The 19,939-nt window shown below is 43.4% G+C and overlaps 1 protein-coding gene across 3 annotated transcripts in view; it reads left to right on the top strand.

Annotated features, from left to right (window-relative positions):
- The window catches only part of ABCG1 (ATP binding cassette subfamily G member 1), a 62,274-nt gene extending 46,572 nt beyond the window's left edge, over positions 1–15,702 (top strand). For all 3 annotated transcript variants that reach the window (XM_075431513.1, XM_075431503.1, XM_075431522.1), the window contains exons 11-15: positions 1,454–1,622; positions 2,379–2,479; positions 2,816–2,974; positions 4,376–4,494; positions 7,148–15,702. In XM_075431513.1, coding sequence (XP_075287628.1) covers positions 1,454–1,622; positions 2,379–2,479; positions 2,816–2,974; positions 4,376–4,494; positions 7,148–7,376 — 777 coding nt within the window. In that variant the 3' untranslated portion in view covers positions 7,377–15,702. The remainder of the gene's footprint in view (positions 1–1,453; positions 1,623–2,378; positions 2,480–2,815; positions 2,975–4,375; positions 4,495–7,147) is intronic.
- The last annotated feature ends 4,237 nt before the right edge of the window (positions 15,703–19,939 follow it).

The following is a 19,939-nucleotide window of genomic DNA, read 5'->3' as shown; positions in this document are numbered from 1 at the left end:
TATTATATATAATGCTGTATTAATTTGACATACCTGTCCTTAGAAAAGGGGAATGACAGACAATATATCTATACTGGTGGGCACATGGTGGATTCAGATGAGGTAGGTTGGAAATCAAAAGCAGTTGAGCCATGTGGAGCTCAGGAAGAGTGGGTTACCCTTGTGACAGGGTAAGCTGAGCTTCACTGAGCTGCAGATGCTGCAGCTATGGTGTTTTTGCCCTGCACCCAGGCAGGTATCTCTTTAGGACAGTACCATTTCCAATGTAGACATATCCACACAGAACTACAGGCCTGGAAGAAATCTACTGCACTGTGTGTCCAGGCCTCTCCTGTCAGATAACCACAGTATTCATTCCCTTTCAGAAAAGGAAACGCTATATTGAGTGCCATAGTAAAAGTAATCACCTGTTTTCCCCTCTGCTGTGGTTAGAAAGATATGTCAGAACCATCCTATTCTAGTGGTTAGGAAGCATCTTCTTATTTCCAGACCATCTGTATTATGCCTGTTTGTGGTTTTGCCAGCACATTTCTTTATCATACTTGTTGTTCTCCCTTGCTGTTCTACATTTTAGTGCATTTGTCATTCAAGGATGAATTAAGTTGGATTTTGCCTTCCTGCAATCTGGAATAGTTTCCATCTCTGGTCTAGTACCCAATATTTGGTGAAAAATAAATTGACATGCTCATATGGCAGGGTTCTTGTAATCCGAAGCGTACACAGAGCTTCACATTCTCCGTGTTGCTCAACTAGCTGATCAGAATGTCTCTGGTACACGTGGAGAGCATATCTCAGAGTTGTGCGAGCACTCATCATGGATCATAGTGTCCTCTCCTTGTGTACACCAAGGGGAAGCTGTAACTTATTTTCTGATGTATAGATTGAAGAACAGTGTTGATTTTAAGATTTTTTTTCCTGCTCAACTGTAAAGGCTTGCAGTTGTTCCAAGTTTTGTTATTTCTTTTGTTCTTCTGTACCTCTTGTAGGAATACTGTATTGCAGAGAAGATACAAAAGGCTAGTTTATGTCTGATTAAGTTAGTTTGGTCTATACAAGCCTGAAATACCTTTTCTGCCTCCCTCCTGCTCTGGGAAATTTATCTTTTAGTCAGAGACAAAGTCTGCTTCTCCTGATGAATGAGAGACAGTGACTCCGTGAAGTTCTCAGGCAGTAAGATTTCAGGATTCAGCATTTGCAGTTTCTGCCCGTGTTTACAGGACTAAATTTTTGGTCCTGTAATACCCATGTGTCCACTTGACACTGCAAAGCTCATTACTGTAAGTTTGCCTTAGCTGAAGCCCCATTTGCCAGTAGGAAATGAATGTTTCTATATAAGTTCTTCTGGACATAAGTACTTCTTGTCTGCAATCTGTATATCTGATTCCAGTCATGTTGCCAGTGTTTTTGAGCCCAGACTTTGTGATCAGAAATACTACTCCTTCCTTGCTTGTAGGTCCTGACGCACTTGCGTATCACCTCACACATTGGCATTGGACTGCTCATCGGCTTGCTCTACTTAGGCATTGGCAATGAAGCTAAGAAAGTCCTTAGCAACTCCGGCTTCCTCTTTTTTTCCATGTTGTTTCTTATGTTTGCTGCGCTCATGCCAACTGTCCTTACATGTGAGTACCAGTCATACTGTCACATCAGTGAACAAGGAGATTGCAGTAAGCTGGGAGGGTGTTGTAATGTATCTGTTTCGTATAAGATCACATTTGACTTGTGTTTCTACTTCTAAGACAGGTGTAGGGATAAATCTTGCACTCGCTAAACTGCTATGTAGAGGCAAACAGAGACAGGCTTGTCCAGCGGCACCACTCTCTCCCCAGTTTTGCCAGTGTTTCTCAACCTGGACAGCTCACCGTTACAGTCTTGGACTGAAATTTCCACTTGTGCTAGTCCATCTCAGCCATGCCATGAGCTTGTAGTTGGTCTGAAGAAAGATGTAATAATTTCTCTAGGACTTCTGACTCCTGCAGAAGGTCAGTGTATTGATGTGGTGTCAGAAGCAAACTCCTCCAGTATGGACTGTTCCACACTTCCTGTGGGAGCACTGTTATTTTGGATTCCCTGTTGGACCAAAAGGAATAACCAGGTTCTTTAAGTTTTGACAACATTTTTGATTCAAAAAGCCTCTTTAAGGGAGGTTCAGATCATCTGAGTAGACTGGTACACAGTCTAAACAATGAGCAACTCTCAGGGCTGACCTCTTACATTTCATTACAAATCATTGAGACTATTGCTGGTCTGTCAAAGGCCTCAGAGTTCCAGTCCCACTATGGGACTGCAGCAGTGCAGGATTAGAAATGGATAAATTATGTTATGTGCAACGGTATTGCACACTGACAACCTAACATATTAATTTGTGTTCTCTGTAGTTCCTCTTGAGATGGGAGTATTTCTTAGAGAGCATCTGAACTACTGGTACAGCCTGAAAGCCTACTATCTCGCCAAAACCATGGCTGATGTTCCTTTTCAGGTATATGCTCTACTTTTGAGTAAAACAAGAACCATTTAAGTTCATGGCTTTTTTTGTTTGTTTGTTTGTTTAGTAAAGAGATTGCCATCTTTGCTTTTTTGCAGGAGGGGAAGTGAAAAGGGCTGTAAGTGAGTGGGATCTGTTTTCTAATGCCCAAGTAGTAAGATAGATATCACAGTCTGTGGCAGATGTATTTATTCTCTTCAGCCATGCCTGCCATGTAGCGGCAAGGCTGAGAGCTGTGGACTAACTAGGACTCCCCATGTTTTTCTCTTATTCAGAGTAACAGTGAATGTTTGGCTTTAATGGACTAACTCCAAGTGCATCTCCTTGCAGATCATGTTTCCTGTGGCTTACTGCAGCATCGTGTACTGGATGACTTCACAGCCCTCTGATGCACTCCGATTTGTCCTCTTCGCAGCCTTGGGAACCATGACATCCCTGGTGGCTCAGTCACTGGGTCTTCTCATAGGTGCAGCCTCTACATCCCTCCAGGTACTGATGGTGTTTTGTGATCTCACAGGAACCCTGCTGTCTCATAACGCTGCCTGCTTAATGTGACTGCTGCAGTGTCCCCAAGACATTTGTTGAGATGACAAGCAAAATGTTCCCTTGGTGTGATGCAGCTACTTGATGCTTCCCATTAGCATCAACGTAAACAGCGTGTACACCCACTGAATGTGAAGCTGTGAAGTTACTTCCCCATCTGAATGGGTCTGTTCCTGACCCTGCTTGAGTGGATTGTCACTCTCTATTCACCCCAGGCTGAGGAGGTCCTAAAAACTGCAGGACTGATGCATTTCTATGCATCTACAAAGTGGACGCAGGCCATGAGCATCAGTAGCTCAGAACAGAGTTCTTCCATACAAACAAAAAGGTTTCAGGAGTCAAGGTAGAAAAAGGGTTGCCCAGAAACTGAACCTCTGCAGAGGGAGGGAGAGAAGCAGCTGTAGGTGTGGCTGCCACACTGGAAGCCAGCCATGTAACTCCATTCTGCTTCCTGCAGGAGGGATGCCGAGGTGACCGTTCCACAGCAGAACTGTTTTGTGCTGCTTGTGATAACAGATGATAATGGCATTAATATGCACTGATGCGGTCAAGATTTCTGCAGTAGGATGCTTGATCCCTCTCTCTGCCACCCTGTGGAGACCAGCATAGCCCTGTCGTATGACCCCTGGGCCTCTGCTCGCCCCAGAGATACTTGTATGGCACTTTGCCCTGGAGGGGATGTAGAGAGGAGAGTCTGGAGGTGGGCCAAGATCTGTATTCCCCACAAAAGCCAGTCAGATAGGGATGTTCCTTATCCTCTCCATCAAGTTTTAGGACCAGCTGAAGCTGCTGTTCATGTGGAACAAATGAGGAGGGATGTCTGTGTGACCCCAGGGGGTAGTAAGGAAGGATAATATTTAGGAAGAGGGGTCTCATACCCAGAGAAGCGAGGGTATCACAGTGCCCATCTTGCTCTGTGAACTTCTTTGTGCATTCAAATTGTTCAAAGGACAGATAGCAGCACAGCAGCGTGGTCATCTAGGAGCAGGGTTTAGGAAGAGGAGCAGGACGCCTTTTCCTGCATGAACAGTATCTAATGCCACTCTCACAAGAAACCTTGTCTAAAAAAATCTTGTGATTTCCTGGTACATGGAACTGTGGTAATTTTGGGAAGTAGTGTTACCAAAAGGACTTGAACGGCGTTGTCTCCCACTGCCTAAGAGAGGAGGTTTTCACTGCCTGTTTGAATTTGGCACAGAACAGAGAATTTGTTGTAAGGAAAGTCTGCTCTTTTAAAGGCTGGTTTCCTCACTAGAGGTCCAGACATCAAATGAAAGAGCAAGTCAATTTTTTTTTTTCCCCCCTCTGGCTGTCTGACAAGAGACTGTTTATTCCTTCTCTTCCCAGGTGGCCACTTTTGTGGGCCCAGTTACTGCCATCCCCGTGCTTCTGTTCTCTGGATTTTTTGTCAGCTTTGATACCATCCCAGCATACCTCCAGTGGATGTCCTACATTTCCTATGTCAGGTACTGCTAGGGAGGCCGTTAACCTCCCTTCTTGGAACTGCTGTTTGTTTGCCTTTGCTTGCTTGGTTGGTTATTTTGGGTGCCAAAGAGACTACTTTCATAGCACATTCTTACATGTGATATATACCACATCTCACTGCATTTTATGTTGTATACTGTGTGAAATAAATAGGAACATTCAGAGCAGATCATCGACCACAAGTCAGTGACAGTCCCCTTGAATACCATGGGATTGCACAGGACACAGATCTGCCTGGGTTTTGGAATAGTGGATTTCTGAAATAACAGGGACAGTATGCCCAAATGAGAAATTGATACCAGCACCTGATTTTGTAAGAAAATGTTGTAGAAGTCACTGCTGTATCCTAGCTGACTTGTTGGATAAAGACCTGTTTGTAAATTTTATGGTAGCACTGCCACGAGAGGCATGGGATTTGTGTCATCTCTAACCTAAACTAGTGGTTTAAGAACCGTAGGCATCTTATATCCTGTCTACGTCTGTCACTCTCGCTGTCTGAGACAGCTATCTTAAGACGGGATGATTGCCATCAGGAAACCTCTGGAGGCTAGCACAGAGAGCTAGTTTAGACTTCACACTTAAATGTTTATATCTGAAACTGGGTGAGGTGAATTTCCCTGCTGATGATGAGTGGTTTTCTGTGGATTGAAATGATCAGGAAGTGGACACTGCAGGGGGGAGCTGAATGGGTCCTTCTAAACAGTCCTTTAACCATCAATTTGTATATGGCTTGTGTACTTTTAGAGACTCTTTAGTAGGAGGAAATAGGTTTCTAGGTGGTTCCTCCTTTGCCCACCCCACTTTCCCACACCGTGCTCAAGCTGCACTGTTAGTGAGACAACCTAAGCTAAAATATTCTCTCATTTGGCAAATGAGATCTTACACAGAGACCTATCATAGAATCATAGAATGTTAGGGGTTGGAAGGGACCTCTGTAGGTCATCCAGTCCAACCCCCCTGTCGAAGCAGGGTCACCTACAGCAGACTGCACAGGACCACGTCCAGGCGGGTCTTGAATATCTCCAGAGAGGGAGACTCCACACACTCCCTGGGCAGCCTTTTCCAGTGCTCCATCACCCTCAGAGTGAAGAAGTTCTTCCTCTTGTTCAAACGGAACTTCCTATGCTTCAGTTTGTGCCCGTTGCCCCTTGTCCTGTTGCTGGGCACCACTGAAAAGAGTCCGGTCCCATCCTCCTGACACCCAGCCTTAAGATATTTATAGGCATTTATAAGGTCCCCTCTCAGTCTTCTCTTCTTCAGGCTAAACAAGCCCAGCTTCCTCAGCCTCTCCTCGTAGGAGAGATGCTCCAGTCCCCTCATCACCCTCGTAGCCCTCCGCTGGACTCTCTCCAGTAGCTCCTCATCTTTCTTGAACTGGGGAGCCCAGAACTGGACAGAGTACTCCAGATGGGGCCTCACTAGGGCAGAGTAGAGGGGAAGGAGAACCTCCATCGACCTGCTGGCCACACTCCTCTTGATGCACCCCAGGGTCGCACTGGCCTTCTTGGCAGCCAGGGCACACTGCTGGCTCATGGTCAACTTGTCGTCCATCAGGACACCCAGGTCCCTCTCCACAGAGCTGCTCTGCAGCAGGTCCGCCCCAAGCCTGTACTGGTGCATGGGGTTGTTCCTCCCCATGTGCAGGACCCAGCGCTTGCCCTTCTTGAACTTCATCAGGTTCCTCTCTGCTCAACTCTCCAGCCTATCCAGGTCTCGCTGAATGGCAGCACAACCTTCCAGTGTATCCACCACTCTTCCCAGTTTTGTGTCATCAACAAACTTGCTGAGGGTACACTCTAATTCTTCATCCAGGTCATTGATGAAGAAGTTTGAACAAGACTGGGCCCAGTACTGACCCCTGGGGGACACCACTAGTTACAGGCCTCCAACTAGACTCAGCGCCGCTGGTGACAACCCTCTGAGTTTGGCCATTCAGCCAGCTCTCTATCCACCTCACTGACCACTCATCCAGCCCACACTTCCTGAGCTTCCCTAGATTAAGAAATCACACCTCTGGATTAGTAGCTAGAATTCAAGATGAGGCCTTAAACCATTGTCTAGCCCATGTGGGTTTCCTTGATGCCAGAGGGTGCTGTCGTATGCATGGGATCCATGATGGTGTATCTGCTTGCAATGTCAAATCCTGAGTGCACCCAGTGCCAGGGGAGATGTGGGAACTCTGCACTGTCAGTGATACTATGATACGTGGAAGGAAAGAAAAGAGAAGTTCTAGATTTATGCCAGTTATATTTCTGACTTCTAATCATAATTGTTCTCTGTTGCTTAGTTTAAAAAAACTCAGTTTAATGAGGTCACTATTAAAAGGGGAATTTCTGAATATGATATTAGTCTGCTTTGTATTTAGACTTTTTTTTTTGGAGAAATTGCACTATACACTAACTGGAACCAGTTAAAGGCAAAACTTCTGTCTTTGTTCAGCCTTCCGTAAAATCCCAGTGACATGTCATTTGCTTGATTGTAACAGGGATAGAACTTGCACCAAGACACGTGTCAGAATGATACTGAACCCAAGGGTGTTTCCACATGAGCTCTCGTAGGGATTGTATTGCTGGTAGAGTACTTCTAAACAGATCATCAGGACTTTTTCTTGTAATCCGTCCTTCTTCTTTCCAGATACGGGTTCGAAGGAGTTATTCTCTCCATCTATGGACTGGATCGGGAAGATCTGCATTGTGACAAAGATGATACTTGCCATTTTCAAAAATCAGAGGCCATTCTGAAAGAACTGGATGTAGAAAATGCCAAACTTTACCTGGACTTCATTGTTCTTGGAATTTTCTTCTTCTCTCTGCGCGTAATTGCCTATTTTGTTCTCAGATACAAAATCCGAGCAGAGAGGTAAAGGAAATACAAGTAAAAGAATGTAGTAGGAAGATCTTTAGACATGCAGTAGAGGGCACTTGACATTGTCTCACTGTGGCAGGCCAGTCTCCAGTGCCCAGCTAGATGCTGTTACGACCTAGCCTGTAGGGAACCACAATGGGATAGTGGACATATAGTGTTAAGCAAATCAGTCCAGTTTGGTTGGGTCATGTTTTCATTACACTTTCTAGCTTTAACTAGGAAGAAGAAATAGAAGGGAATTTTACACCAGAGAATATCAATACTGAGGTAATGTAACTGTAATAAAATACCTGGCTGTAGGAACTTTCCTTATAAGAAACAGTTTTGTGGTAAGGTAATACTAGTCCTGGCAGCCAGAATAGTGTAATGTCATCTGTAGGTGACAAGGTAATGAGATGCAAAGAAAACAGGATTCTCTCATCTTTTTAAATTCAGAGTTTCATCTTTGCAGTTTTCTATGTATTATTTTGCAATTCTTTTCCACAGAATTACCCCTTCTGGCCAAAAGTCTGTAAACGTGTTAATTAAGAAGGTAAAGAGATCTTTTTAATATGGATACTTTTTTAAAACAAACCTAAAGTGATTCAAGTCATTATTTTTGTTTCTGTCTAAATTTAGAATTCTGGTGCTTTACTTGTTGAGCTGGTCTCATACCTGAAAATTGTAATGATAGGAGGAAAAGGCACATTCTGAGTCTGCACTCAACCTGTGGTCCGTCTTTGAAGCAACAATAGATAACACAGGCAGTCAGACATGTTCAAGCTGTTGCTGAATGATTGAAAAAATGTTCTTTTGCAGTGTCTTTTAAATCCTCAATATTTGTGATATTTAAAATACTAACTCTGCTCATTATATGTGTGATCTACCTCCTCTGAATGAAAAAATCAAAGCACTCCAAGGCTTATTTTTTCTTAAATTGTGAAAGCCTAAGCGATTGTTAAAGCCTGATGGAGTGCAAGAGCTATCCACAGCCCAAAGCTTGGGGTACTGTATTAAAACACTTGTGACTGCCTCATATGGCAGTGTTCAAAATATCTGTAACACACTATGTGTAGGAGTCTCCTTCAAATGTGCAAATGACCTTGTAATACTGCAGGTCTAATTATGCCAAGCAGTTCTGTTCTCATCCCGAAATCTACATGTGCAACATGGGAATTAATAGCTAATTGATCTAAACACCAGTGAAACCCTTAAAAGAAGCGTGCATTTGTCTTGCACATCTCACCTGCGTAAACTTGGCAGGAGGAATTCTGATTCTAAGTTGATGAGAATTTTGTCACCGATTTTCATGGGTTTGGGTTTTCAACTCAAAATGAAACTGTGGGGATCATACCCGTGTTGGACACCCCGGTGAACTTCTGCATGAATTCCACTACCTTTTTCTCTTACTGTGTGTTTCCCTTCATGTCACAGACCTCTGAGTCAGACCTACAATTTCTGTAAATGCGTTATTCCTATCGGGATGCTGAAGTCTTGCAGAGTGGAAGCAGCTCAATGTCAGCAAACCGTTCAGGGGCTCAGCAGCTCATCACAGTAGAGTAGATGAAGAGAGACCTTGTGCATCTGCTGGCCGCCAGCAGTCGCAATTCACAGACAGTTTTCGAAGACTCCATGGCTACGTCTATGCTGGTAAACTAAATAGTGCCGGGGCCAGCTCTGTTAGTCCTCAGACAACTGGGGCTAGTGGGAATGGTCCCTGTACTGTGCTAACTTCTAAACAGAGCCCAAACGTTGTCTGGAAAAGCTCTGGCTATGCTGGGCTGCAGCTCAGCCCCTTAGCAGTGAAGACAATTGTATCCCAGTTTTCCTGACCCGTGTCCAGGCTCTGTTTAATTTACTGATATGGTCATAGACCACATGTATCTGTTAAACTCAGGGTGCTTGAATTACGCCTGTGTTCTGGAAGACTTTAAGTCAAGTCACATGCTTTAAGAAGGTTAGCTGAACTTTCCCTAAAAATAAGATTGACCTGTGAAAGCAAGGTCAGTCTTTACTGTAGAAGAAAAAAAAAAACAACCTTACACAACCTCTTTGTATATTTCGTTGCTAGTTTTTCACAACAAGGTTTTATGCGGCTCTGCAGCTTTTCCAGGCATAATCACAAGCAGGTATGGACCTATATGGCTGTTGGATATGAGAAATTAAGAATTTTGGCTATTCTAAATAATATTCATAACCGTGAACAGTTTTTAAATGTCACAAGCTGAAATCCCTTGGCACAATGTGCCTTGATTATTTCAAGACTCTCAAAATACTAGTGAATGTTACAGGCAGTTCAGATGCTGTTTGCAAGCAGTCAAAAGACTACATGGGCCAAATTTCCGTTGCACACTGCTGGTCCAGCTGTAGGCTAGGCCGAGCACGAAAGCGTGTGATGTCCATGGCATTAAATACCTTCAGGGTTCGTGTTTTGTGTTTACCAACACCATTTACCAAATACCACGTTGAAAATCCGTTGCAGTGTACCAAATGAAGTAACTTTGATGACATTTCAACAATGTTAGCTTACACAATGGCACTGCTGTCTTCTCCCATCTAGACCAATTTAGCAGTATGAGTTCCTCGGATGCTGTCTGGTTATCTGTGCCTATTCCTCTGTTTGTAGACTTTCTTATTTTACCTCATTAGTCTGCAACATGTCCTCCTGCACTGTAACTTTGTATTGTATTGCGGTAGCCAAAAGTCTGGTCCTTCATGGGTGTTCCTAAGAAAATACACACTCTGGAATACTTTTTGTCACTCCTTTTTTGTTAGATACGTCTTTTCCCAGCCATCTGCTTGCAGAATTTAGCTGAAAGTTACTGTTCTAAGGAACATTTTTAGACTGTAGTATCCCGGTAAAGAAACAAATTAGTTCTCTTGAAACTCAGTGCTACACATAAATGAGATAATCATTCTTTCCTCCTTAGCTCTAAAATTAACTAATGATTTCTTGTATTTAAAGTCCATCTCAATTATGTTTTCATATACTGCAAAGATTTTTAACATAGTCTCAGCTTTGCTTTTTGCTTTTTTCTGTTTATGTGGAAATAAATTCTAGCAGACTGGTGTAAAACACATTCCCAGGTTAACGGACTGAGCATGCATGTGCTGTAGTGTTAAGCAAGCACATTGTGAAGCTCTGGAGGCTTCACACGGGAGAATAATGAGGCCAGCAAGATTCGAAAGACTTCAGATCCTCACTTTATGTAGCCATAGATAAATAGCCATTAACTAGTTGAAATCAATGCCATTACATTATTACCGTTCGAACCAGTCGCAGCCTGGGTGAAAGCTGCGTAGGAGGCTAAAGGTTTTTAAAGGTCTCTTGAAAACCGAACATAGGATTTCAGTTGGGACCGCAGGAAGACTTTAGTGTTCTTTTGGCCTCCTTGGCTTATTTTGACTTGTTTTGACATGTTGCTTTGGTTACTTTGTGCATCAGTTAAGACTTTCGGTGCTTCACATTTTTTTTTTTGTTTTTCTGTGCGGTAACTTGTATGTAATCTGAAAAACCCTGAAAGTTTTTGAAAAGAACTTAAAACATTATTATTTACAATTAAATAAAAGATTTGTAAAGCAAATCGTACTTAAGAGGCTGAGAAAATGTCTTTATAGATCAAAGGGAGTAGAATATCTGGTGCTGAAATCCTGTTAATATTTGAAGCCCAGGATAGCTTTTTTCCGCTAAAGGAGAGGAACATATATACACACGTATTAGGGAGAGCTGGTTGTGCAAGTGGGAGATGATCAAGAGTCCAAGTACTGGAGGTATCAGGTGACTGGCATTTTGATCTACTCTTTTGTGTCGAAGTCTATGTTGTCAACAGAAATGAATGTTTCATTAAACATTTGTTTCTGGAGAGAAGTGTGGTACCTACTGACCTGTACCACCCCGGTGATCCTCACAGAGGAGGTCCTGTCTGTCCTGTTTACTCAATGCTAGATGGATGGTTTTGACTCTAATGGGATCCTTTGAAGCCCTGTTCCAACAAAGTGCTGAAGTGTCTTAATAACTTCTCACATCTGCATTGTTTCATGTGAATCAGAAAACAACTACTGTCTTTAAAACAGAATCCAGGCTTAAGTGCTTTGCTGGGTGAGGGCTGTGTTGCACAGAAGGACTGAGCTGCTGGCTGTCTAAACAGACTCTGAGACTATACTGGAACATCTGTTTGCTTTGGGTTAGTTTCTAGGAGATTACAGCTTTACAGTGATCTTTAATTAATCTTTTTGAATCACAAAAATACTACTTTTGATTGGAAGAGGAGAATGAAAATCAAGCATGGAGATGAGTGTGTATTTTTCTGTATATTCACTGTTGCTTTGCCGAATTGCTTTTGTATCTGCATAGTTTGGGTAAGGAAAAATGAACTTTCTATTATTTTTTTTTATTTCTGTACCAGAAATGCCAATCCACTTGAACAGTATCAGCACTTATTTTTACTTTCCAAACTAAGCAGGAATGGATCTTAATTAATTATTTTTCAGTGTTAACTTTTACTGGAATATGATTTTGTTCTTATGTCTCCTGCTCAGTGACAATCATATTTGGGAAGAATAACAAAGGGCAGAGGGAGAGAGACTTAAGGTGCGATGATGACGTTTTCAAAGAGAGCTCCTCAGAAAATGTGCGTGAGGAGGGTGCAAATGGCACGTGTACCTCTTTCTGCAGCCTGCTGCACTACGTCGCCTTTGCTCATGGAGCTTTGGGTTTAGTCTCGTCTGGTGGCTGTGTGGGAGAGCGGGTCGTGGTGTTTGTCCTGTGTAACGTGGGAGAGCCCCCCAGCACTGCAAGGTTGGTTGTCAGCTCCTTCACCGGTGTCAGCTTAGTTCTGTGGGGAGTTGTTGATACCTGTGGGATCTGCTCTGATGCTCCTTGAGCTTAGTCTAGTGGAAGCTGGCTTGGAGTCTGCTTCGAGGGGACTGAGCACAGCATTTTCTGTCCCAATCTGGCACTGGCCCTGCTGTGGTGTGGGAATGCTTTCCCAAACAGAACAGTTCTCTTGACCTGTGTTTGTTTCGGGCCATGCTGTGTGAGTTAGCGTGAACACGGTTGCAAAGGACGTCAGCTACAGGAGTAGCAGCAAGGCCAAGCTTCCTTCTGAGTGCCCGAGCAGAGCTTGGGGTGTGGGCAGCCAGCCGCAGCATTGGGCTGCTGGCTGGGATCCAGGCGTGGAGTAAGAGGCAATTACATGCAGGTTGCTTTTAACTATGGATAGCGCGATTCGGCCGAGGAAATTCAACTCTTTCATTTTCATCAGTTGGAGAGTGGTTTTGGAGGTGGCTTATCTCACGGAAACATAGCTGTCTAAAAATGAGAGGCCCAGTCTAAGTTAATCATCTGTAATTTCTCTGGAATAAAAGGAGAGAAACGTCCATCTCCAGGACAGGTGGATCTGGGGTAATTCCGTAATTCCCTGAGGTCGATGTTTTTCCTAGTGACTTGAATTCTGGCCCTTCCAGTGAGTTTTATTGTAGCAGTTGCCACATTTGAAGTCACGCCTGTTCCCCTGGGGTGTTCAGGGCAATGTCAGCTGGAGCAGGACTGGATCCTCATTTTACCAGTGTGGTTCCAGTTTTTGTTAACAGCCCTGAAGGGGATAAATTGAAATGTTAGCGGTGTAATTCAGCATCCTGGACTTACCAAGCTGTAGTTTACACATTTCTTCTGATTTCCCAAGCTCCTTCTCTAGTTAATAGGGACTAGACAGGCAGCTACTGAGGCAGTTCTTCACACTGAACTTTGCATCTCCTTTGTGATCTTTCCAAGGCATGTGTTTTGGGCGCTGGCAGAAGATTTGGAATTAGGTAATGTGACAAAAAAGAGTGGTTTCCCCTCCGGAAGGTACATAACTCTTGCCCTGAGGTTTGAGGGAGCCTCAGAAGGTACCTTAGATAGTCTGCCTACCTGCTCTGGGTACATCAGGTTAGAGGAGATGAGCCCCTGTACACTGAAACTTTAGAGCTTAAAGCTTTGGAGCTCAGACTTTTGGAGCTGGACATTCTTGCTAAAATAGCAACTTGTTAAAACTGGTCTTGCATTGTGGGTCCCATAGCACGCTTAATGAGTAGATGGGTGTTTGAAGTTACCTGGTTTCTGTAGCCCTACTGAAAGTTAGAAAAGGTCTGGACTTCGCCCTGAGCTGGGTGGTTGTTCCCTTTAACATTCACACAGGGCAGCAAAGATCCCTGCCAAAAGCAGGAGTGCTAGAAAACATCTAGCTTGGTTTCGGCAGTAGCTGGCCTTAGGCTCCTCCAGAGCTGGTTGACTGGTAGATAATCAGTCTGTATTTCTTCAGAGGGAATCCCGGTGGTGGCTGCAGAGATGTTGTCCCACATTCTGTTCTTTTTTCTTTGACAAAATGATCTTCTCGTGTTTATCCATTTTCCTACCAGAACAACCTGGGAGGATGAAATTGCTCAGGAATTTCTTTCCTTTAGTTCTGTATGGAAAGCCATTTATAAAGTGTGATAATTTGAAAAGCTGTTGGGAACTAGAAGTAGGCAGAAAATGACACCGTGTCATGTCCTCTGTAACGCTTAGTGACAGGCTGGCCATTGCCGTGCCCCTGACACTGCCACCCGGCACGAGTGAGTGCGTAAATGAAGTGCTGAGTGTCACTGAAGTTAATCATGAGCTCTGCTCTTCGTAGACAGGAGCAGTAGCATTTACAGGGATCAACTCCAACCTGTTCTTAAATACTCGTTTTCATAATATATAAAGATATTGATGTAATGTATCCCACTGAGCAGTTTTTATAACCCCAGGTAGCATTCTGCGCATTAAGTTTCCGAAAGTTTCAGGTTGAGCTTGCAAGCATAGCAAGTTTCCTTTTAATTCTGTGCGTATGTCAGCGTAGTTCTGTTTCTGTACACATTTCACGTAGTTTGTGAAGGAGTGATGGTACTGTAGAGCACGAAATCTAGTTTCAGTGGTTTTATTATTTTGAAATCCTACAATGAGCCGTAACTTTATGCAGTTGTCAGCCATAGAAGCTTCCTTTAAGAGATTTAGATTTCTGTTGAGACCCATGGCCAGCACAGTAAAACAAAGGGTGACCAGTCAAAATATGTGTCCTTTGGCACAAGAAATCCCTGTGGCTCAGCCTGCCAGCCTGCATTCTCTGCGTTGTTTATGCCTTCAAGATACATCAAGGTGTTGTCGACCCGTTTTCTTTCTGGAGGCCTCCATGCAGCTCAGGCCATGCTTACCGATAGCTTGTGTCCTTGTTGCTAGATGTTCGTGGTTGCTGTCCACGTGGGGTGTGAAAAGGAGCTGCTTGAGAACGGTGCGATGTACTTAGAGGTGGAGGGGTGAATTTTAGAGTTCTTTGAGCTACCGAATGCCTAATGTGCTGGATCTGTGGTTGTGCTTTACTCTTTTAAGAAGAAAAAAAATCTAAAATGTCTTTTTAAGCAGATTGCAAGGCAACATGGAAAGCCTTACTTTTAAGGTTGATGGGGTTTTTTACTTCAGTGGCATCTGTGATGTCTTTTTTTCTGACCTGACTGTAGCTTGTTTTAGTAGCCCATTTAAAGTAATCATTATACAAACTCCTTTCTATTACTTCCAAAAACCAGCTTTCCTGGGCCTCAGTGATAATTGTACCAACATTTACAAATGTGAACTAGCTGTTGAGCAATTAAAAAAGAAAATTGAAAAAATGCTCTGAAATTACAGTAAAAATAAATGAAATTTAAGGAAAAAAATACATTCATATATCTGAAAAGAAGACAAGTCCTGCAGTGTAGCCCAGCCTTTACCTGTGTCAGTGAAGATTTGTGAAATACCTGATCTGAGTCAGTTGACCTTATTGTGATATACTGCCCTTGAATCTGTTACTGAATTATTTAACATTTGTTCTTTTGTTTTTAAAGCAAGAGTCAATGCAAGGTATCATTTAAAATCAGCGTGCTAAAGTGTGCATATTCAGTGTATCTAATATGTCATTGTTGTCTCTTGTTTCTGTAATGCATTTGCATTACTATGAATCAATTTTATTATGCTTCTCTAGAGACTATTGCTGCCTGCACGCTGTGATATATTTGCACTGTTGTAGATATATATATACACAGATATATATAATTATATTATATGAACCATGTCTTTTTCAGGTTGCTTGTTACCTTTGTAGTTTACGCTTACCGGTACAGTGGACCTGAGTAAAAATGTGGGATGTGGGGCATTCTGACAATATATTACAATAATAGAGAAATCTTTGTATATTTCTGTATACTTAATACCCATAAGAAGAGATTTGTATGTGCATTATTTTCCAAACTAGGGCTTTGTTTTCTGAGCATAGAGAACATTTATGATAATGTAACAAAAAAAAAATCAAATAAAGGGTTATTATTTTCAGACAAATGGCTTTGTCCCTGTTCTCTCTCAAAGGGAAGTGGCAGGTGCATCGGTAGTGATATGTTTTCACTGCCTGCTCCTAGATCCTGGCAACCAGCAAGGACATCAAATTGCCTGTTTGACATCTACATTGTCGTGGTTTCAGGTAACTCTCAATAGAGACAGGTTACAGAAATACCCAGTAAAAATTCTTACAAATGTAAGTGCAGTCGCATTGGCTCAGAACAGAGGTCTGTATTGTGAAGTACCTGGCAGTGAACAACATGTCACCGCACAGGGAGGAGTGCAGGAACAGGGCGGGCATCAGGGGGTGCTTCCCTGACAAACCCTACACAATTCTAGGACTTCCTGACCCGGTGCGATTATCTTTGTGTTTTCTTGCCCTTGACGGATTTTATTTCCACACACTTAGCTGCTCTCCATCTCTACCATGCTACCTGCAAGCCTCCACGGATGTTCCCCATGCTCTTGCATTACAGGAGGCGGTGAAGGATCATTCCTTCTTTACCTTCTGCTCAGCACTCTAGAATGCACAGATTTCCTCCTCCCTTGTTCCCAGCCAAAAAGAAACCATGCTTTATTCTGCCAGTCACACCTGTCTCTTCCCTGTTTTATTACAACACACCGTTCTCCCTCGTTCAGCCACAACACGTGCTCTGTTCCTCTACAGCCTTCTGTGCGTTTCTGTCATCATGAAAGGTCTCTTCAGCTAGTTTAAAAAGCCAGTATTTTTCCTCTTGTGTTTCTTCTGAAGATCCACATTGTCTAAGAAATGACATGCTTACTGTTTCTGCCATTCGGAACAGTCTCCCAAAAAATGGTCCATGAGACATTGGGACTGCTGCTTCCTGTTGCACTGGCAGGGAAACTCTTGGGCAGAAAACTCGACCTGTGCAAGGCCCCAAGAGCAGCAGTGCCAGAAGGAGGGTTTCAGTGTAGGTATCCCTTACTTTGCCATGTACTGTTTAGCTGGGTGGCTTTTCACAATGTTAAGCTGTCTGTTTGTGTACTGGACTTAAGGTCAAGCCTAGGCAACATCGCCATCCTTGTGCCGCCCTTCTTGACCACCACAGCAAGAAAATTACCTGCATTGGTCACCACTGTTGAAGGATAACAGCCGTAACCTTTACAAGTTAGTTAAGTGTCCAGTCCTACATAACATGAGCAGTGATACTTGAAGGATAAATTACCCTAAGGATGCAACAGGATTGCATTTTAAAAACTAATGGCAAGACAATATTCTAATGATGGCAGAGGAAACATACTTTACGTTGTTCTGTAGACCTGCAAATAATACTCGATTGAAGGAATTACGCTCCCGAAGACTAGATGCCTCCCCATGTCCATAAATCAAGAAGGGAAGAGGACGAACAGGAGTCCTTCGTAGCCTGAGTGGCAACATAAATGACTTTGTTTTATATTACAATTAATGCTATGAAATAAGCCAACCGTAAACTTCTCATCAGCAAAGCTGCAAAAATTAATATACCTCACGTGCAATTATCATCCACTGTGTACTCCAAATGGATTCATAAAATAAAGAGCTCTGGAAAAAAAAGGATACTTTATGTTGTATTTTTTAATAGCTATCCATTTAAAATCTGCTTTGTAATACAGGTTGAAAGGCATTCGAAGCCAGGGAAGCTGCTACGGTAAGGATGATCGCCTCTTTCAGCATGGGAGGATACAACAGGTGAGCAACGAGCAGGTGTCGTGTCGTCAGTCGCTAGCACTGACATCTTACCTTGGGAGAGCCTTAATAAAGGGCTTGGCCGGGAAGTGTATGTTGCAAGCTCTATTTAGGGCTGAAAAGCTGTCAAGGGCTGTCAAATTGGCACTCATTGCATCAATTTCTCTTTTATTTTAAACTTGATAGCCTCATTTGGTTTCTTTTATTTTTTTCTGTGCCTTGGAGATTTTTTCAAGATCTGTGATTCTTTTAATGCAATGTTAACTTTGTGCAATGGCATAGCTGGATGCCTGACATTTCAGTGTTGTGCCATGCCCACACACCAATAGGAAGGCTGAGAAGGAAGTCGATACTGGATCTCTTCCACAGATGGAAAATACTATCAAAACATCAAGCTGATCCACTGTCAGCCTCTGACTGCAAAAACACCCCTCAGTGTTGCACTATTTCCCTCTACTTCTTTCTAGCACGTATTATTCTCTTGTCCCACTGCCAGTTCACCTCCTCTGCTGGGCAGGTTGGATAAAGCTCCGCCTGTTCCCAGGACCTCCTTGCTCATCCCCACCGGCATCTGCAGAGTCAAATATGAAGTAGATTTCATGGCTTTATCAAGAGTCTTACAGGTGCATTTTGTCTTTCTCCTGTGTAAGAATCAGAAAGTGGCCCCAAGGTAGTTAGAGAAGAAACAAAAGCCACAGTAAAGCTTTGGATTTTGCTCCTTCTGTTTGTTGAAACCTGTATCCTAATTCCCGGTGAAACATCCTTTGGATGGGACATAATGCCAAGTCTGAAAAGGGGCAACAAGCAGAGGAAAGTGTCCTGTCTGGGTTTTACATACCACATTTACCTTTCCTGAAGCTTCCTGGAAACACCACAGACCAAAATCATCAAACAGATGACACCTGCTTTCAAACAGCCATCAGCCCACGCCTGTGTTTAGTCAGACCCAATTGACTTCCACGGGGTTTGAACCCTGGGAATTTCCTAGAGATTCCGCAACAAGTGCAGCAGTGAAGGTGTTTGGCTCAGCTGCAGTGAAATATTTTGATTTGAGACTTCCAGAGTTTCATTTCACTTGTGTTATTTCAGTATTAAATCCCTCAAAATTTCTGTTTTCCAAAACAACCCTTGTTACGCTCAGAGACGGAAGCGCGTGTTGAACAAAGCCTGGGAGACCTAACCTGGGGACAAGGAGCAAGACTCTGTCTTTGCCTATCATCTTCTCTGGGGGGAGTGTCTGGGGACCACAGTGGCTAGACAAAGGGTGCTCACACAGCACGAGAAGTTACTGCAGCTGGGTGAATAGGTACACTCGTCTCCAGCAGAAAAGTGCTTTGTTTTCTTACCCTGCTCACCTTGGATAGGCACACAGGAACTTTACCACTCGCTAGCAGGGGCAGTAGCATCCATGACTGCAAACTCTTGAACAAAACAGCATCCGCTTCGATAGCGTCTGTGAGTACTACTAGTTAGTTCTAGCTCTTGAGTGTGTTGCAGCACACGTGTTTAAAGCAAAGTCTGTCTGTTTGGCCATTGTCTTCCAGCACTGAGGGCACGTTGGTAGTCTCATCCTCCCATCGTGTACCTGATGGAGTGTACTGGGACAGGGACCCTGCATGCTCTCTGAGGTAGTCGGGCAGCTCACTGTTTTGTATACTGACACGGGCAGCTTTCAGATGCTTTAGAAGAAGGTTCAGAGAGGGAAAAAGTAGTCTACGGAGTAATAATGGACTGTTCTGCCCAAAGAGGACTTTTGTTTCTGGCAGAGAGCTGATTGGGAAACTCTCACCTGAGAGCTTTTGAAACTCTCACCTGAACTTGGCTCACAAGGAAGGTTTTGCAACCCTCGCCCCAGAGCAGTGAGTCCCCCCTTCTTGGACTCAGCCTGGCAGAAAGGGCAACCTCCTGGAAACCAAATCTGGGTCCTGAGACCATCATTCCGCCTGATTTTAACACAGGGCATTGCATTTGTGGCTTGTGCCTTACCCTCTGCTTTCCAAGCTGTTTAATGGCATCATGGTCAAGTTTTCAAGCTTCAGTGGAACCGGTAGCTCATTAGAGACTTGTGGCAGAATCGTGCGATTTAGCTGCTCTCATCAGACGAAGATTTCAGTTTCTGTATTCTTTTTTCCTTCAGTTTAGCACCTTGTCTGAAACCTTCCTTTTGAACGGGAGCTTTGCCAGCAGAAGTGTGTGATTCTAGCTGTAGCAGGAAGCATACCCTTTTCAGAGACGTTTGGGAACGGGATGTGAAGTAAGTGGGCATGTTAAAATACACATTTTTTTGAGGTGTTTTCAGTTATATCCCTTTTTCACATTGCTACAGGTTTGTTCTTTGTTGCTAGCACCCATCTGCTCTGAGCTCCTTGTCTGTCCTAGTTTTCTCCCCTGTTAATTCTCCATGTCAGCCAAATGCAGCTTTCCTGCATTGCTTCAAAATCAACAATTTCTGAGACCTTTTCCTTGGCTACAATTGCTTTAAAAAAACAGTCAAATATCCTCACTCACTGAAGAACCACACAGGCAA

The sequence above is a fragment of the Opisthocomus hoazin genome, chromosome 1 (genome assembly GCF_030867145.1).
Source record: "Opisthocomus hoazin isolate bOpiHoa1 chromosome 1, bOpiHoa1.hap1, whole genome shotgun sequence".
Classification (NCBI taxonomy): Eukaryota; Metazoa; Chordata; class Aves; order Opisthocomiformes; family Opisthocomidae; genus Opisthocomus; species Opisthocomus hoazin.
This window is presented reverse-complemented; position numbering and strand designations above follow the sequence as displayed.